Genomic DNA, 19,230 nt, shown 5'->3' with positions numbered 1-19,230 from the left:
CATTGAATTTAACTAAATCTAAAAACCACTACTACGACTACAACTCCATTTAAGAATAACAGTAATAATAATAATAATCATCATCATCATCATCATCATCATACGTTTTTTCTTTTGCAAAAATAATAATGCGTTATAAAAAGTAATAGTTGATGAAGTTCAAACAAAGAAAGCACTTCAGTGACAGAATGCTGTTTAATGCATAATAAATATTTTTTTAGATTGGGCAAATTTACACACTCCAAAATTCTACACAAAATATTGAACCGGGATTCATGGATGATTTCACAAATTTTTAACATTTTTACTCTTGGTGCTCATTTTTGAAAAAGTTAAAAGTGGTGAAAAGTGGTACCACAAAAAAAAGAAATTAAAAAAATCCCCTCAGCTGTGCTTATCAGGAGACATTTCCTTCCTATCACAAGGGACTGTATACCTGAACAAAAATGTGGACTTGTGCTGGCTAGTTTTATGGTGCTTCAGGGATTGTTCAAAGCCAACAATTCCTTACTGGTTAACTACTTGCTGGTTAATTGTTTAGGACTAATAAGTACCAAGAAAAAGGTTGATAAAGCTGTATGTGCTGTATATAAAGAAAGGAACAAAGAAACTGTTCACATTGTTTTTATTATGGAAGTTTGTTGAGATCCTTTACATTTTTCTAATTTATACTTATGTTTCCCATCACACACTTTACAAGGCTGTATTTTTTTAAGTGTGCTTGTGTTTTTTCATGTTATATAAAAAAATTATGTATTGCAATTATATGTCATATACCATATGTTGAGTATGTCTGAATTCAAAAGTACAGTAGCAACATGTGTAAATGAAGTTCAAAGTGCTTTGAGACCCCTGCTCAAATGACAACAACAAATCAGCCTGTGAATAAGCTCTTTAGACAGAGAAAACCTGAAAAACCGGACACCTGTCAGTTTGTGGACTGATGGTGATGTGAGCCCTTTGTCCCTGAAATCATGTGACCACATTTTAAGAATGTGGAATATGATCTTGAAAGTATGATCTTGTAATATGATCTAGTTCATTGCACTTAGCATTTTCTCTGGCCTAGTAGAGAGCTGTGGGTTCACAGTGTGCATGTTTGTTGGTCTACAAACACAGACTATGAAACTTTTCATTTTTGTGATGTGTGTGTGCCACCTTCTTCCTGTGCAGCCTAAAGACACAGAACGCTGTAAGTAATTGTAAAATTGAAATCCACCTTCATTAATCAGGATAATATTTGTAGTTTGTTTGTTGACTGTTGAATCATGGCTCTCGTCTCTTTACTGATTTATTTTGACCAGACACCTACTGTGAGAGTTGTCTAGCAGCAGCACAAGGTATGTATGCCACTTGCCCAAGTAGCAGCAGTGTAAAATAATATACACAAAGCTATAACTTGAGTAACACTTGGTTTGACTTGCAAATTATTGTGGTTTTTATAACCCAGTGGCAAATGTTACTAAAGTGACTTTGTATTTGTTTAAGAAATACAACATAGAGTGAATCAAAATGTATGCAATCTTTCCTTCAGAGATTGAGAAAGCAATGAAAGAGGTCCCATCGGACAGCAGACAAAAAGTGGTTGAGAACCTCATCAGTGGAGGTGTTTGTAAGAAACTGCTGTCTTACCAACAAGACCACGTCTCTATGGACAAAATGAGATCGTCCTGTATGCACTTGCTGGGTAAGATCTGGATAAAATAACAATAAATTTGCACAGTAATTACATTTTTACAGTTTATCAACTCATTTAGTGTTTATTGCCCACCCAGATTCTCACCATGAGCAGTTTCGTGAAGCTTTGGTGAATAGAGAACCAAAGCATTTGGAAATAGTCATGTGTTATGAGCAGTCTACAGCATGTGTAGGGGTGAAACGCCAATCTTTTAAGGTAGGCTCTGAGTATTCTGAGAACTTTAAAAGTATATACATTAGAATCTCTAATTAGACAAAATGAGAACTAACATTATTTAACTTCTGTAACAGGATTCCAAAACCACCTTTACAAAAAGTGTGATTGATGCTTTGCTTCGGGACAACAAGGGAAATGTCCGCATTGCTCAACCTATACATTCAGGTGCACCTGCGCACTCAAGAGATGAGTTGTAAAAACTGTAACTTCATTTTGCTTTCTACCAAATGTGTAATAACATGTTGCCACTATAATAAATCACTGAAAGATAAAAAAATATTTTTTATTTAAAATCTTTATAGTCCTGGGACAGACAAATGTGATGTTATGAGCCTCACCTGCCAGCAGACTAAGGTAACAAATTAGTTCAGTGCCACAGAAATGTATTTTATAACTTGAAAAAGCATTTCCAAAAAAGAAAATGTGAATTTTTCAGCGCTGAAAGACTTTTCCAAGCTGAAAAAAGCTGAACTGTTTTTGCTGAAATAGGTGAAAGTTTTGCTTTTGCTGAAACAGCCAAAACGAAATGTCTTATTTATATACTGGTTTGGCAAAGACACTTAGCCTTGAAAACAATGTCATTTATGTGATGTCATGGAATATGTCATCTTAGCCCTAATTAAAACAAAAAGTAAACATATATAACTCTTACAAAATATAAAAGGTATTAAAAAGCCTTATCTTATCCAAGCAATAATGTCATTTATAAACTGAACATTTTGAAATTTGGGTTTCGAGCTGAAAGTATGTGTAGAAGTAATTAGTCGCCAGAAAAACGTATGAAAGACAGATTTCAGAATAATATTAATAAAGAATAGGATATCATTACTGTGAATGTTCCACCATTCACAGTAGATTAAATCAGGCATAAATTACAGATAAAATAATTTACTTATATAATATATAACTAGCCTATAGGAATCTTCTCTGACATATTTTCCCTTTGTTGATTACACTGCGATTTGAGGTCCAATGAACAAACCACAACAAATTTGTGTAAGCTGCCCAACCCTACAACAGTCTGATATAAAGTACCTCTGATATACTAGGGACCTATGGGCAAATGGAATAATACTACAATGTTTGGTTATTTCTTTAAAAATGGCATTTACTCTGGGATCTGTTTCTAAAATTAAACAAATTCTAAAGTCTGATTGTGGCACTGATACATGTCTGTTATGCAGACTCGTCCAATTTTACTCTCCTTTTAATCTTTTAGCGTCTTCGAAAGTCTCCTCACTAACCCCTTCCCGCCGTGCGAGGTCACCTCGAACAGAATTTTCTGTCATATAGAACATTCTAGAAACAATTATTATGGGCACGTGAATTTAATAGTAAATGAGTCGAATCTTCCCGGAAGGCGACGTAAACAGGTTGCGTGCACAGTGTTGGAACGTGCCCTGCGTGCTGTTGCTAGGAGGCGCTGTTGAAGCCCGGAAGAGTTCTAAGTGATGATGGTAGCCAACGTACATCCATGTGGGAAACTCGAGATTGAAATAAGCACAATGTTATTGTTATACTAGTCACTTTATTGCTCCCCTGCGACATTTGTCGTTCGGAGATATACCGTTTCTCCATTTTGAAGGTAAGAAAATGACAACGAGTATAGGTGCTGGTTTATCAATTACCATTCTGTTGCCATGGTACATCTAACCTAAATCGATATTTAACCTTCAAATGATGCCGTTAAACTGAGTGGTTTCTTTTAGATTATACATTCAAACCCACCGGCATCAAGCTTCTACCTTCACTGTACTTTTAAGGGCTGTAATGAATCATTTGCGAGTAGCTGCTGTAATTACGTCCAGGCAAGACCACTGGAATAACCTTATTCTGTCAGCACCGCACGGCACAAGGGCGAATTAGTTAAACCTGATGGATGGATGGTCGCTTTTAAAAACTACCCGTCACAAAGCAGCTTTTATTCATTTAATATTTAGATTATGCGTACAGGCTAACGCCCAGTGTGCCATTACCTGTGAGCTGCGAAGGGTCAGTACGATGGACGTTTCAAAACTAGAGCCTGTATTGACCTGACAGACGATTCCATCTACTTCAGTGACACGCGAAAATGAAAGTCAGGCTGCGACAACGGAATGGCAGGAATGTGATGAGTGTGACATAACCACTAAGGGTAGACAGACCCTCTTTTGTCCTGCTCGTCCACTTGTGATCATAGATGGTTGCCCGTAGTGATCCACACCCAATGCAGTCTAAGATCACATGTCTGATTCCATATATTCTATTTAATTCAACAGCTGGTGAGGAGGCTACATGGTGTATGTATCCCATTCAGACTGTGGTTGTATGGGTGTCCAGAGATGGAAAGCTATGAGGAGTTCTGCCTGCGGAGTCTGTCCATACTGCAGGAGGAGGGGAAATTCAAGAAGAGGACATGTGAGCCACATAGTTCCCTGAAGGCTTGCTCTATCATCCGCTTCCATGGAAGAGCCGTGCTTTCACCTCTGGTGAGGAAGAAATAAACATCAGAAATGAACCTAGAGGGACAACACAAGATGTAGCTAACCCAATTAAAGTTTCTTCATCAAAAGCAGACAGAAGCCATGGGTGTTTTGTGGTGCAAGTGTTGTGATATTCAGAGCAAAGTAATCTGGTGCCATAAAGTTGGTTGTGCTGTTTAACGGGGAATTCTTGGATTCCCAAGAAAATCAGTATATCTGTCACTCTCCTGCTGTGGCTGTGCTTTTGTATCTGTGCGCTGCATAGTAACAGAAAACATTGTGCACGTTTCAGTTACAGTAATAAAGAAGCAAAGCTGTTATGATATGCACATTGTGCATAAAACAACATAAAAAGAGATACACTCTGACAGAGATTCATTTAAAGGTGACAATTAAAAGTAGAATTATTATAAATATATTATATATAATATATAATATATATTGCTGAAACCCATAGTCTGACTAGTTCTAGTTAGTTTAGCAGTTAGCAGCAGAAGAAGAGGGGAAATAATTGATGATGAAGAACATCAAGGCTAGTTGCTGTTAGTCAGGGGAATCCAACTGCTGCTGACTGCTAATAAAATGTGTTTTCAGAAATAGGTAGGCCTAGGAGAGGAGAATGTTCACAATGTCTTTCTCACTCAAATAAAGCCACCAAATAAAGACAAAAATATGGTGAAATAAAGGTAATAATGCAATCAGTATGAACAGAAAATTGTATCCTAAAGAGCTCTTGACCTATCTTTTCTCATGTGTGAAAATATTGTTTATGTCTGTGAAGCAGTGAAATAGTTTCAATCATAGCAATATAGTTTTTTTTGACATGCATTTTCCTTTTTCCAGTTGAGTGCTGAGCAGCGCAGTGAGATGCGAGACCACAGGCAGAGGGCAGTCCAGCTGGAGGTGGACAGACAGAAGCAGCAGAGGAGCAAGCCTCTGGCCCAAGTTCAGAACCTACTGGATCAAGCTCAGGTCAGTAGCACAAGATGGTCATAGTCAGCAGCAGGGGAAATGAAGAAGCAAAGTCAGTCAGTTCTATTAAAAAAGCAGGCAGAAAGCCACATTTAAAGTCTACGAAAGCTATATACACTACAGATTTTGCTAATGAATGAAAAAACTCTATGCTACTTTATATGTATATATGTATATGTATTACGCAAACCTGCTTAATAAAAATAGTCTGATATCAAATAGGTCTGTGTGTCAGTCTAAAGATGTAGCTCAATAACTTAATTACAGTTTGTAATTAAATCTCTAGTGAAATTTGCCGACAAGTTTCCTGACTCAACACTTAGTCTGGGAGGCTGTGCTATTTTTACCCAGTGATGTCCTTGTTTCTTCAACTCAAAATCCAAAGGAATGCTGCCCAGTTGAAGATCTGCTTTGCTTATGAAATGTATGGTCTACGAATACATTTCATCTCTCTTTTTATACCATGATCAAAACAAAAAAGATGCATGTTCTTTCAGAAAGTGAACATTTGAGATTTATCTCATTTTTTAAAATCTTTCTAAAAATCAAGTATTTGACTAGAATATTTTAAGCTGATAATGTGTAGAAATAGCATGCAAACTGCTTTGACAGTTGAATGAATTGTTTTAAACCAAAAGGTCATAAGCTGGCATTTCTGTAATGTTGGTTTTGATTATACAGTTTTTTGGTAATTTATCACCATTATTTGTTATATCTTCACAGGTGCATATAGTACAGATAGAAGAGGCTGACAAACTGCCAGTTTCTAAATCTGCGTCAGTCACCAGCTACACCCTGGTCACTGACTCGCCTGGACTTCCCAGAGACTCTGGACTTGAGCTTCATACAAATGATTGCCCTGCCCCTCCATGCTATGAGATCCCTACTCCCAATGGCCACGAGGCAGTGAAGGGAGGGAACGCAGAGGATGAAGAAATGAGTGGAGAGGAAGCGGAAGAGGAAGAGGACATTAGTTTGGACAGCCTTCTTAAGAGATCAAGAGAGTATGTCAAGAGAGAGCAGAGTCAGCAGGGGTCAAAAGTTGTCCATACAGTCTCCCGGACTCCTCCACCAGAGGATGTCTCTGACAAGGAGAATAAGAGCTGTAGTCCGATGGGGAACAATAATATTGAGTTTGGATTTAGTCTGCAACATAGCCCTGTTGGTCCCCCTCAGAACAAAATTCAGCTTCACACTCTGTATGATCCCATAAACCAACAGTCTGGCTGCCTCTCACCTAGTCTACCTGATCATTATGGTCATCTCCCCAGTCCACAGTCCAGCAAAGGTCCCCATCAACGGAGACGCAGACCACGCCCAGTTTCTACAGGCAACATCCATATTTCGTTTCCCATTGGCCCAGCAGACCTTATCCCCAGAAGCCCAGGAAGGTCAGGGGAAGGTGCTAGTATGTCAGACTGGGGAGAGGCCCTCACAGGAGCCTCAAAGTCCTCTGATTACTGGGGCTCAATGGGAATTGACAGTGGGGCTAGTATTAGTAGTGGCAACTGTCGGTCCAGTCATTGCGGTAACTCTCCAGTGAAGGAGGCCTGTAGCCCTGTTAGTGACTCAGTGTCCAGCGCAATGGGGCACCATGACCATCTGGCTGCAGGATTTCGCCGGCGTTGCAACACTCTGGACAGCCAGCTGCATATCCACCAGACTGGAGTTGAGCACATAGACCGCAGCCAGGAAAGAGTCCCTCGTTTCTTGGCAGGAGTGACATGGTCGGCTCCTAATCGACGGACCCTGGCTGCCCCCTTAAATCAGTCGTTTGAAGTAGAGAATCCCTCACCATCTCTGCCGAGGCCCCATGTGAGTCCTGACTTGGCTCAGGTCACAGTCATGATGGGGCCTGATGAACCTCGGAGCCCAAATAATGGAAGGGTCACACCAACTGTTCTCAGAAATCCAACGGAGACACAGACAAGCAAGACAGGCGAGTCACTTTAATAATATTGCACTTTGTAATTACTGTATCTACTACCTTAAATTGTATCAATTCCACTAAGATCACAATTTCTCCATCTGCTGTTTGAGTTTAAATATTGTGTGGCAGGGAGTGTTAGGGAAAAGGATTAAACTGTTTGAAGGTTAAAGATAAGTGGTTTTACTTATGTTTGTGCACATCAGCAGAGGAGACCCAGAGAAGAGCACAGGCTCTGGAGGACATGCAAAGGCGTCTGGAGGAGGAGCATGCTTTGCAGATGTCGCTGCTGCTGGCTGAACAGGAGAAAGAGCAACAGCGCCTCAGCCTGGTCAGTCCATAGAATCACAGTACCTTTGTTGAGTGTTCAGGTAGTAAATTATGTATAGTCAAGAAAAAACCAAACGAAGCTAATGGAATAATTTTGTTGTTTTGTTGTAGTGTGACTATATTCTCTTTTCCATGATCTCCAGAGAAAATCGGATAATGTTTTCTGTGTTTTAGGAACTAGAGGAGACAGAGAGAAGACTGAAGGAGCAAGGGTGTGTGTGGTCTCTGAGTGGGGATGAGTGGAGCTGCCCTCTTGTTAGCCCCTCCCGCCCCGGAATAAGCCCGGCCCACACGCCACCTGGGCGATCATCTGGACACAGTAGAGGTATTACTTCACCCTGCTCACATTACTCTGTGGTGGCAAAAGACTGCATGCTCTGAAATGGATTAGCATCAGTCTGGAGAAATTGTGCTAGAGGTTTTTCTCTTGTAACTTCCCTTTTTTTCTTCATGTACTTTTTAAAAACGTGGACCTATCTATCTTTATGTGAGCTAAATTCGCAATCAAAACTGGGCAATAATATTTAAGTAACTCCTTATCGAAATATTTAAACAAGATAAAGTTTTATTTTGTAGGAATTTCACAACATTATACAAAATGACAAAAAGACTGATTCTTCTACCTGTTGTATATTTACATTAAAAGTATCTCTTTATTCTATTTCCAGGGTTTCCCAGTCCTGTTAGTTCCAGTGTGTCTTCACCCTCTGTCCAGCCTTCCATTTATCTGTGGGGGCCCACTTGGGCAGCTAGCAAACCACGAGCAAGGCTCAGTCTGGTGGGTATGCCCTAGATGACAAGAGTGTGTGTGTTCATACAGTACATTGATCTTTAATTCTGGAACCATCTCATTGATCCTTACTATGATTTCCAGGTTCTGACAGCAGAGCAGCAGAGAGCACTGTGTCGAATTAGCGCCATCACTCGAGGCTTCCTCACACGCAGACTTCTAAAAACAGAGAAGGTTAAACAACTGCGCCAGACCATTGTGGTAAGGTCTCACATGCAAAATCAAAGAGTTATTTGATAAATTATTATCATGTTAGTGTTTGGGAACACTGTTTAAAAATGTGTTCTGTGTATTTGGTTCCTTAGGATACACAGGAGTTTATTCATTCCTTCCAGATTGAGGCTCCGAAGAAGAAATGCAACTATTCAGCACAAGATCTCTCTCTGCAAGAGAGAGTTAGAGCCCAGGTATAAATGTGTAGTTACTGTCTATCAATGGCAGAAGTCCAACCTTTTTTGTTGTATATGAATATGTTTTGTCTCTCAGTTACGTGCAGCTCTTTATGACATCCATGACATCTTCTTTGGAATGGCTCTCGGGGATCGATTAGCATTGCTGCAGCAGAACAGGGAGCTCCGTGCAGAAAGGAAGCTACGAGACATGGTAACATGAAAATATAGGCTAGTAATGAATCACATAATGATACTTATCAGAAGAAGATGAGATTTTTGTATTTTATTTATAAGTGAAACCTGAAAAGAAAGTTCTGATATATAGTATGTAGCAAAACTGTGCATCTCTGAAAATTACAAATCCTGTCCGCACTTTAGTTCTTAGCCAAAGCAGCAGAAGAATGATGCCAATTCATTTGAAAAACAGGAATGCAAACTTGCATTGTCTTATGTCACTACTATCATAAACTATATTCTTTTTGATTGTGTAAAACCTGCAGGAGAAGGCCAAGTGCCCCAAAGAAAAAGTGGTTCTGTCTTCTGCTACACAGAGGTCTCTGGATAGGAAGAAGAAGTAAGATGGGAAAGAGAAATATATTTTAATGTTTTAATAGGGTATAATGATCAACTTTGTTTTTATTTTGTAATTACTTCAGGGTTGGTGAATCTCCAGCACAGGCTAGGAAGGTGCAGCAGAAGCCAAAGAGCCCGACTACCAACAGGTGGCAAACTCGACAGTGGAATTTCATTTCACATTTATTACATTTTTTTGTTCTGGTTACGTGTTATACTGTGTTTTCTTGTGTTCGTGTTATTATGATTATTATTTTTTTCTTTCCCAGAGTTCTGAAGCCAAGCCAAGGCCCTAATTCTCCTGTTCTAGGCCATCTGAACCGCCAGGGGTAAGCTCATACTTAACTGTTTAACTTTTTGTAAAGCTAGTTTGTTGCTCCTGTCCTGGTTCCAGTGCCACTGCTTACAACAGTGGCTGTGTATTAGAATTTAATTTCTGTTTATGTTGCCGGATCGTAATGCAAAAACTACAAAATGGCACTTTAGTCAAGTTTTTTTCTCTGCTAGCTGCTTAAATAATGAACCTAAATTGCAACCCTTTAAATCACTTCATACTAAAGGCAACGGGTTAGCTAAATGTGTGTGTTTTAGTGGTAATTGATGCCTTTGAAGTCTTTCCAGCATGACAGTGCCTGGTCTTTTCTAGGAGCTGGTACAGAAAGACCCCAGAGGAGAGAGTGAGGCGCTCAGACAACCTGAAGAAGCAGCACTCTCTTGGTTAACATGTGTCTCAACATACCCCGACCTATGAACTTGAATTTTTAGTCTTGTAACACAAACTTTGCACCACTTACAAACACCACTTAGCGCTGCTAACAGGACAACTGTCTTTAATCTACCTTCAGAGATTAAAATGATTGTATACACTATTACAATGCCATTATTTTAACTGTTGTAGTTTATTGTTGTGGTAACAGCTGATTATTATACACAAGTTGGTGTAAATGTGTAGATGGATCATTTAACGACCAAGCAGGTTTCTTTGAAGACAAATCTAATCACTGAAGTATCTTCAGAATATCAGACATTAAGTCAAAACAGTCTCTGTGCCTAAGAACTATGCCTCTTCAATGTTTTAGCATGCATATATTTAGCCGTTGTGTGCTTATTGCAGAGACCAGTTTCTTGCTGAAAGTCATGTAATGTTTGTGCCATGGGAACGCAGATGATTTAAACTGTTTAGATCACAAATTGTATTTTTTTATTTTATTCAATTTTTTATTTTTTTGTTAAAGGGCTTAAAAACCTAATTGTGCTTTCTTTATTTAAGGGTGCTGGGTTTACAGTACTTTAAGACACTTCGCTGGGTTTCTGTATTTGGCTAAAATGAATGCCTGATGAAATCTAATTGTAATTGTTTACACACTGGAACTCTGTTATTCTAATGTAGCTTCACATACAGGATGCATAGCAAGCACTTAGTATAGGGTTTCCTGTAGAAACTAGCAAAAGTCCATATAAAATGCATGGCAAGTTCCCCAAGCATCTCCCTCATTTCCCTTTAGCCTTTGAATACCAGAATATTATATAATCTGAACATTGTGATTTACATGTTAACTGGTCCACTTAGTTATTCAGTGCCACGTTTACTTCTTACTTTGTCAATAGCATTACCATTGCTTTTTTAATTTATTTATTTAAACTGTTTTCTATGACCTCAATAAATTTTGATCTTGTTTGAGTTTTTCAGACTCTGATGTATAGAAAACATTTTAGCAGTTTTTGATGAGAAACGGGACTGTGAATAATTACTACTGTAACCACCACAAGTCCAAGGTTGACTACACCTGGCCGAGAAGCAACCAAAAAGCTTTTTACTACCACATTTTAACCAGAGGAAACTGTAATTATGGTGTTTTAAATGTCCAGCAGGGAACACATTGCAATGACAAAAGCACTTTTATTTGCACCAATCTGTGTAATAGCTATTGTTAATGTAATTAAAAACCAATCATGTGGCATTGCCTTATCAACATGTAATTCTCAACAGATAGTTGCAACACATTTTAATATGAGAAAATATGTTCTTCAATAAATACAAAAAGTCTGTAGTTTGTTTGGTAACAGTATAATGCAGGTTAACTGTGTAGTTATTTAAATATATAATTACACTACAGATATTGCATTTTTTTCAAAGTAGCTTTGAAAAAGTGTAGAAAGTATATGCCAGGTAATTTCCAACAAGACCTATTATTTTACATGGTGCATGAAATACATCAGAAGCCCCCTCAGATTCTGTTTGACCAAAAATTCCAAGTATCACCTAGAGCAATATATACAATGCCTGGTTTTTAACACTAGATTAAAGTTAGTAATTAAATCAGCCATCAACTGTATTATAATACACAATCACTAAATGCAAAAACAGGCTTTAATAGTAAAAGAGTATCAAGATTACAAGAGACCACATCATAACAAAAACCCTCAACTCGCTAAATAAAGTAAATCAAAATCAAATCAACTTGCCATTCTTAGATGAGAAATCCCTAAAGTGAAAAAAATGTTGTTCTCACAATTAGGAATGAAACCTAAACATATATTAAAGCCACAATGTGGTCTTAGTTAGGTTCACACCTGATAGAACACAAATTGTAGTGCCTATGTGCAGTGTGTACAATTGTGTGTACAATTTTGAGCTTTGCTAGTGCTTTAGCTGCGCAGTGCCTCTAATATCTTTCATAAGTGTTTGGTAGAGACACAAGACAGCCATCCATAGACATACATTTACACCTGATGTCACTGAAGAAAAAAGCTTTATGTTGATCTGTTCTTTCAACTCTTTTAAAAGTACTATTCAGATTTACGTCACAGAACATTGTACCAGGCTGGATGTTGTACAGTTGGAATACAATAACTGGGATGGCCTGGCATGAGCAGTTGGATGTACAAACACAGTTTTCTCTAAAAAGTAAAATCATCTGTATTTCTCCACAGCAGCCACTTTTGAGTTTAACAACACAGTCAGTTTTGTCTGTCTTTTTAGAATGATAAACAACGTCTCCATTTATGAAGCTTTCAAAAGCTTCTAATGACCTTACGAGAAGAGGTCGATTTAGACGTTCCTCTATTACTTGTTTCATGGATTCCGTAAGGTCTAAATGCCATGATTTTCCAAAGGGCCTGTTAGGGACACTGCCATCATTTACTGGTGAGAGCTTGGCTAATAACTCGTTAAAATCTGAATGCCGGTTAAAAACCGACGAACTGAAGTGTCTGGGTATGTGCTGCCAATCAAGTAACTTCTGGTAAATGTGTTGAGAGTTATTCTTTATGTTGCCAAGGAGAGATCTTAAGTTTCCATTGTTTCTCTCAAAACTGAAGGCTGATGTGGCCCAGAGTGGCCCCCAGTTCTGCACACTTTCAGTTAAGTGGATTAACTGATGACAGTTGAAAGACACATTTTCTTTACCATAATGTACTTCCATGTCTTTCACAAAGCGTACTAGATATAAATGGGCTAGCTCAATGTCCTGTTGGATTAGTGATTCTTGTAGAAGAATGTGAATGCTAAATGACAAGTAAAAGTAATGTTCCAGGAACACAGGATTCATGATACCTGGCAGGACTCTAATAGCATACAATAAAAGGAATGCTTGCCACTCCCATGCCTTCCACTGCTCCCAACACTTTAATGACCGTGGAGGTCTGGTTATTTCTGATGGTGGCTTCAGCTGGAGAAGACAGGAGTCCATTTCTGAAATCTTGTGACCTACATACCAAGGTTTCATACAGTTGACTGGATCCATCCACAGAGACATCACTTGTTTGGACACACCAAGTAGAACTGAGTGCATGTACTCAGGTACAAACCCCAAAGCAATGTCAAACAAGGGAAGCATGCAAAGCAAGGATAACCCTTTTACTCCATTTTTGGGGGTGGATAATATTTGAGCCTGTTCTGCATTTTCCCTAAACATTTCATTTGACCTTGGTATTTGCTTTGTTTCATCATATTGATAGCATCTCATAAATCCATTGCCCTTTCTGACCATGGTGCCAGGGTGTAAACACCAGTCGCAACCATATTCCCCATTGAATTGTTTGCAATTCCTGAGGAGTGGCCGTGCAACAGCATCAGAGGAACAAACCAAAACAAAGACTTTGGAGGAGTGAAGTGAGCCACTGCTGTCTCTCCACTGAAATGGATGACAGGCTAAATCACAGCATTCATCTACAAATGGCTTGAGAAATGTGTTCATGTTAGGTTTTTCTGGGCCAAACCAAAGTCCTGCAACTATCACATTTTCCTTTCTTTGCATGTAAGGAAGTTCATTGATAGTAAACTGAAGGGGCCAAATAGAGTATGTGGCTGAGTTAAAAACTGGTACACCATCACAATTCAGTGACAGCGTTAGGTCATCTGCAGCCAATGTACCCTGTCTTAGCAAATTCTGGTACATCCTGCCATCCATTACATCTTTAATATCAGGTCCATAGTTGACTGTTTTGGATAGCAACTTTGTGCTGGGGTTCTTAAGGGTGTCTTTTAGAAGATCCTTCAGAGATGCAGATAAAAAGAAGTGTCCACTTTGCATATTACTTGCTTTGTTGAACTCTGCTTGACAATGAAAACAGGAACCATCGTCAGGATTTTTTCCTATGTACTTTTGACAGTGCTCACAGTAAAACACAATAGATAAGCCAGGAACCTTATCAGACAGATACTTCAATGCAGGGGCCAGGTTAGGGATGAGATAATTCAGTAGGGCCATTAAGTCACTCGTTCCAGCGGCAGTTAGACAGTGACGCAAAATGAAGAGTATAACACCCAGCATGCCTTGTCCTCGAGTTACCGTTGCACCAGGATAAATTAGTTCCTCTGTCTAGAAAGAAAAACAATATTACCATCCTATGCATAAAACTGTGATTTGAAGAAATGTGGAAAAACTCTATTTGGATGGTCCTAAAATTACTGCTGGAGTGTAAAATGACATTTTCCTCATTGTGCTTGTGGGAATTTAATTCTTTGTTCAGAACAACATTTTAGGCAACGTGAGCTTATGGTTCTGTATTGTTATTATTCTGTATTAATAGACATTCTGTATTAATAGACATGGACATTCAGCAAGGCAAAGGTAAAAATGTGGTGGGTAGTTGAAGAAGTAGGGTAACGTATTTAGAAAGGCACGATCAAGTCTGTCTGATGTTGCAGAGAGCATGGAGGAAATGTCGTTAGTTAAGCTCAGTTGATTACCCGGATTATTCTGGGGACAATCTGTGAAAAGCCTTTATTTCATTCAAACGGAGAAACAGGCAGAGAGGCGTGCTGAGACAGAGGAGTCATTAAGCAAAAAGACAGGAAGAATTATGCGTGATTAACATAGCAATTACAAGGACAAGGGAAACTGTGTGAACAGATGACAGGAGCCAGAGAGGTGGCATACATGGGGTGATAAGGGGTCCTGGAATGGAAATCACTCACTGGTGCAGGAAATGGTCAAGTCACCCCAATTCCAAAAAAGAAAAAAAGTTTGGTCTGAATCGGGCTACACAGTATAACTTCTTACCATCTCACTGCCACTGTCTATGTCAGATGTTGGTGTACACTCCCATGAGAATGGTGGCCAAGGAAAAAGTGTTGGTTCCTGTGTGAAAGAAATATACTGTTATTGGAACGTTCATTCTGCAGTATCCTAAAGTGAGTTATCAAAGCCTTGAGTGCACAAGATGTAGATGTGCAAAAACCTCTAACTGCTTTAGGTAATAATTATTTAGGAAAGTTTAATAAGATAAAGATTGGTTGCAGTACTATGCCCCTGCCTGTCTGTGTCAACAGGTAATAAATCCACCTGTAAGCAGCCCTAATTGTAGTTGAACAACATAAGATTGCTAACCGCTTCAGGGCTGTCCTCTTGCACTGGATTTGTGTCAATGTCCATTTCAGCGATGTCAGCCTGCCTTATTCTCTGGGCCTACAGTGGAGTACATTAAAATGTACTTTTTGTGTTAAAATTAACACAAAATACATTTTGATTGTTTTAACTGTTGCATTCAAAGTTCATTTTAAAGTTACATTAAAGTGGTAGTTGACTGGAATTCATTACAAACTATACTTTATGAAATGCAGTAGCATATTACCTGTAAGTATTCTCTGAGTCTCTTTTTAAATTTCACTCTTGGTCCAATTTTAGGAATTAAGATATTGATGCTTCCTGACTCCTCAAGATGTAGGAAAGTTTCTTTGTCAATGTCTTCATCTAAAGTAAAAAAATAGTCAAATTAAATGTTCTGTGTTTAACTGAATAAATAAGCACATTTTTAAAATGTTTGGGTTGGGTTGCTGTTGTGTTGCAATTTATTTTTATTAATAGTATCCTTAACCAATATAGTGTATTTGTACAAACTTTACCTTCAAATTTTTGAATCACCTCACAAAGATCCCATTCAGTTAATTTACCCCGGACAAAGTCACACGTCTTCATGGAGTTCCACTACAATTATGTATGGGAAACATAAATTATAATGTTTTATTGTTTAAATCAATTATAGATGATTATGGAAAAAAAACTTGTTATACACTGATAAAGTATATGTTTTACTATGGTAAACTTATCTAAAAAGTGGTCAGTTGGTCTGAAACTATTCCTTATTGACATTGCTTTTCATTTATGGGCAGCTATAAAATCTACCTTTGATAATTTAATAATAATAATAATTTAATAATAATAATAATTTTATCATAACAATTTGCTGTGCTTGCCTAAACTATGGTCAGTGCTAATATGACTATTTTCTGAGCTGCTATAAAAACATTAATATTTCCGTTGATTTTGTTATTTCAGTTTGAAAAAAAAACCTAATTTCTGCATTAAGATTGGCATTTGTTTACTGGATGTCCATTTGTGCACTTTTACTCACAGAATATTCTGTAATGATAGGAAACAAACCTGTATATAGACAAAGCAGAGTACATTACCTGTAAGTATTCTCTGAGTCTCTTTCTGAATTTCACTCTTGGTCCAATTGTAGGAATTAAGATATTGATGCTTCCTGACTCCTCAAGACGTAGGAAAGTTTCCTTGTCAATGTCTTCATCTAAAGTAAAAAAATAGTCAAATTGAATGTTCTGTGTTTAACTGAATAAATAAGCACATTTTTAAAATGTTTGGGTTGGGTTGCTGTTGTGTTGCATTTTATTTTTATTAATAGTATCCTTAACCAATATAGTGTATTTGTACAAACTTTACCTTCAAATCTTTGAATCAGCTCACAAAGATCCCATTCAGTTAATTTATCCCGGACAAAGTCACACGTCGTCATGGAGTTCCACTACAATTATGTATGGGAAACATAAATTCTAATATTTTATTGTTTAAATCAATTATAAATCATTATGAATCATTAATACTTGTTTTACGCTGATACAGTATAGGTTTTACTAAGGTAAACTTATCTAAAAAGTGGTCAGTTGGTCTGAAACTATACTTTATTGACAATGCTGTTCATTTATGGGCAGCTATAAAATATAATAATAGTAATAATTTTATCATAAAAATTTGCTGTGCTTGCCTAAACTATGGTAAGTGCCAATATGACTATTTTCTTAGCTGCTAGAAAAACATTAACATTTCAATTGTTTTTGATATTTCCATTTGAAAAAGAACAAATTTCTGCATTAACTTTTGTGCACTTTTACTCATAGAATATTTTGTAATGATAGGAAACAAACCGTGTCAATGTCATTTAATTTTTTACGAACAAAATGTGACAGTTACAATGGATTTAATATTTAATATTTAAATGACAGAAAATAATTTTTAAAAAATAAAAAAATAAAAGCAGACTTTGCTTTTAATTTCTGATTCAGCTGAATATTTTAAATAATGCAAGGCTAAACCAAACAGTTGAGTTACTACTCTTCTCCAATTTAGACTGGCTAAAACTATTAACTACTGGCTAAATTAAATAAAATTGCCTCTCTCTCTCTCTCTCTCTCTCTACTACATTTATATTCAATAAACCCTATACTGCCTTTCAACTCCTGTTGTCGTGCATTTTTCTGGGTTCCATAAAACTGTTTATAGTAATATCCATCAAGGTTAATAATCAACTTATGATATTTTTTTAACAAATCTGTCCAGGTCATAGTAAATTCCAAGTTTTGAGTTAATTCAGAGAAAGTCTTTTTTCTCCTCCCTTTGGCTCAGACTTTTTAAAGTTGGTCAGAAATGAAGCATGGATTTTGATACAATTGAACATGAACTACAAAAGCAAATTTCAGTTGGGAGACTTTTGTACTTGGTGACTGTAGTCTGTCAAAGCAAAGTTGCAGAGCAGGTTTAAATTGGTATTGTAAAACATACATGGACAAGCTGCATCTCTACAGTTCTTTGTTTTTTTTTCTTTCGTGCTTATCCCGTGAGTTCAGGGTTGCCACAGCAGATAATTTTCTGCATGTTGATTTGGCACAGTTTTTATGCAGGTCCAGGCTTGGACCGGCATGGCACGGCTGGGGATTGGAATGGGCTGTTGGGGTTTCAGTGTCTTGGTCAGAGAGACTTTGACACATAGCCAGAGCACTTCTTTGTGAATCTGTTATATTTAACTGATTGTTTTCATCATGCACTTCCCTCTGCACGTTTACCTGTAGCTCTATGCACATGACACAAAAGTTCCTCCTGATATTGATTCCTAAACTTACACTCAGATTTTTAGGTGAGGGGGTTTTAGTTCTGTGTTGATTTCAAAGTTTCATTAGTATTGAAGTATCAAATTTACTGCGTCATTTAACATATCTGTAGTAAGACTTAATAGGTTAATATCAAAAATAGTGAAAAAGTATAGCAAGCTTTCATTTCTGTTCATTCTAGGGTCTCAGCAGTACTTTTGTTGTGTTCTTGTACTTACGTTCTGTCTGTTCCTCTTCAACTGAGAAATGACACCGCTGTTTTGAAAGATCCTACTTTTATGCCGTCCCCACTCTTCAACAAAGTTTTCTCCTCTGTCCCAAAAGCAACTTCAGCAAGATCAATCCAAGTAGGAAAATACAGCAACATACAACCAACATGAAAAATGAAAGTGAAAATAAAATTCACCACACCCAGTGGCTCAAACATGGCAGATAACGTCAGTTGAATGTATTAAAATTTTTATTTGAATACACAAATCCACATAATCGTCCTGAATGAAACCTTTTTTACTGATGAGAAAAGTTTACAGAAGCCCCAGGACACACATTGTTGTGTTCTACTGTACAAATCAGCTCCTACAAATGATTAAATATCACATGGTTTCATTTGAAACATTTTAGTTTCGCTTTCACCCAATACGTTTTCATCCTTAAGATGTAGGGGAGATACAGAACGTCCAATGCCCTTTTTTTTCCTTGGAAATGAGGAGGGAGCAAATTTACAGACTTTGTAGGTTTAACAAAAACAAAAGAAGTTGGAACATACCTTGTAGCAAAGGAAAGAGCTCTATGGAAGCTGTCAGCAGTCTAGACTCACCCCAACTTTGGACTGTTTAGACTGCTGAGGTCAGGCAGACGCCTTTGTAGTTACAGTATATGGCCAAAAGAGGAAGCTCTTATAAATGTCTCCAAAACAGGAGACATCTATAAGAGCTGCAAGAGACCTGGCTTACTTTTTTATCAGATCTGCACTTTGGAATGTCGCACATTACTGTGTGTTGATCAATTCAGTGTGTGCTGAAACAAAAAACAACAACATTTATTTATGTTGGCACAGAGACACTATCAGCTCAATCAAGATCAGTAACAGGAAGTTAAGATGCCTTGGACTTTTAAAAAAACATTTTAAAACTACCAGCACAACTGAATAACCAGCCTGAGAGAGTGTATGGGTTGTTTTGACCCTGTATCTATTTTGAGCCCTTTGCACAGTTTTATTTTAAATTTACGATATATGAAT

The 19,230-nt window shown here is 37.7% G+C and overlaps 2 protein-coding genes across 9 annotated transcripts; one reads left to right on the top strand and one right to left on the bottom strand.

Annotated features, from left to right (window-relative positions):
- Positions 1 to 1,029: 1,029 nt before the first annotated feature.
- Positions 1,030 to 11,042, top strand: LOC137099957 (centriolar coiled-coil protein of 110 kDa-like). 4 transcript variants are annotated; one of them, XM_067477442.1, is made up of 18 exons: positions 1,030 to 1,192; positions 1,305 to 1,340; positions 1,535 to 1,687; positions 1,776 to 1,894; positions 1,990 to 2,269; positions 4,174 to 4,383; positions 5,221 to 5,349; positions 6,073 to 7,288; positions 7,486 to 7,607; positions 7,781 to 7,931; positions 8,275 to 8,384; positions 8,481 to 8,597; positions 8,702 to 8,803; positions 8,883 to 8,999; positions 9,289 to 9,362; positions 9,445 to 9,510; positions 9,631 to 9,690; positions 10,008 to 11,042. In XM_067477442.1, exons 5-18 carry the CDS (start codon positions 2,243 to 2,245, stop codon positions 10,081 to 10,083), a joined length of 2,577 nt encoding a protein of 858 aa, XP_067333543.1. In that variant the 5' UTR covers positions 1,030 to 1,192; positions 1,305 to 1,340; positions 1,535 to 1,687; positions 1,776 to 1,894; positions 1,990 to 2,242; the 3' UTR covers positions 10,084 to 11,042. The 4 variants fall into 4 exon arrangements, with proteins under 4 accessions (XP_067333543.1, XP_067333542.1, XP_067333544.1 ...); XM_067477441.1 differs by having other exon boundaries at positions 7,483 to 7,607; XM_067477443.1 differs by lacking the exons at positions 1,776 to 1,894; positions 1,990 to 2,269 and having other exon boundaries at positions 7,483 to 7,607.
- On the bottom strand, positions 8,857 to 18,887 carry LOC137099955 (uncharacterized). Of its 5 annotated transcripts, none has more exons than XM_067477437.1 (9): positions 18,757 to 18,887; positions 18,209 to 18,317; positions 16,549 to 16,630; positions 16,278 to 16,396; positions 15,711 to 15,792; positions 15,440 to 15,558; positions 15,196 to 15,273; positions 14,869 to 14,946; positions 8,857 to 8,987 (listed from the first exon to the last, which is right to left on the bottom strand). In XM_067477437.1, the coding sequence occupies exons 3-9, from the start codon at positions 16,619 to 16,621 to the stop codon at positions 8,943 to 8,945; spliced, it is 594 nt and encodes a 197-aa protein (XP_067333538.1). In that variant the 5' UTR covers positions 16,622 to 16,630; positions 18,209 to 18,317; positions 18,757 to 18,887; the 3' UTR covers positions 8,857 to 8,942. The 5 variants fall into 5 exon arrangements, with proteins under 5 accessions (XP_067333538.1, XP_067333533.1, XP_067333535.1 ...); XM_067477432.1 differs by lacking the exon at positions 8,857 to 8,987 and adding an exon at positions 11,414 to 14,184; XM_067477434.1 differs by lacking the exons at positions 8,857 to 8,987; positions 16,549 to 16,630 and adding an exon at positions 11,414 to 14,184.
- Between the last annotated feature and the right edge of the window lie 343 nt (positions 18,888 to 19,230).

Source organism: Channa argus, chromosome 15 (assembly GCF_033026475.1).
Source record: "Channa argus isolate prfri chromosome 15, Channa argus male v1.0, whole genome shotgun sequence".
NCBI lineage: Eukaryota > Metazoa > Chordata > Actinopteri > Anabantiformes > Channidae > Channa > Channa argus.
The sequence above is the reverse complement of the archived record's forward strand: the minus strand, read 5'-3'. Positions and strand labels throughout refer to the sequence as shown.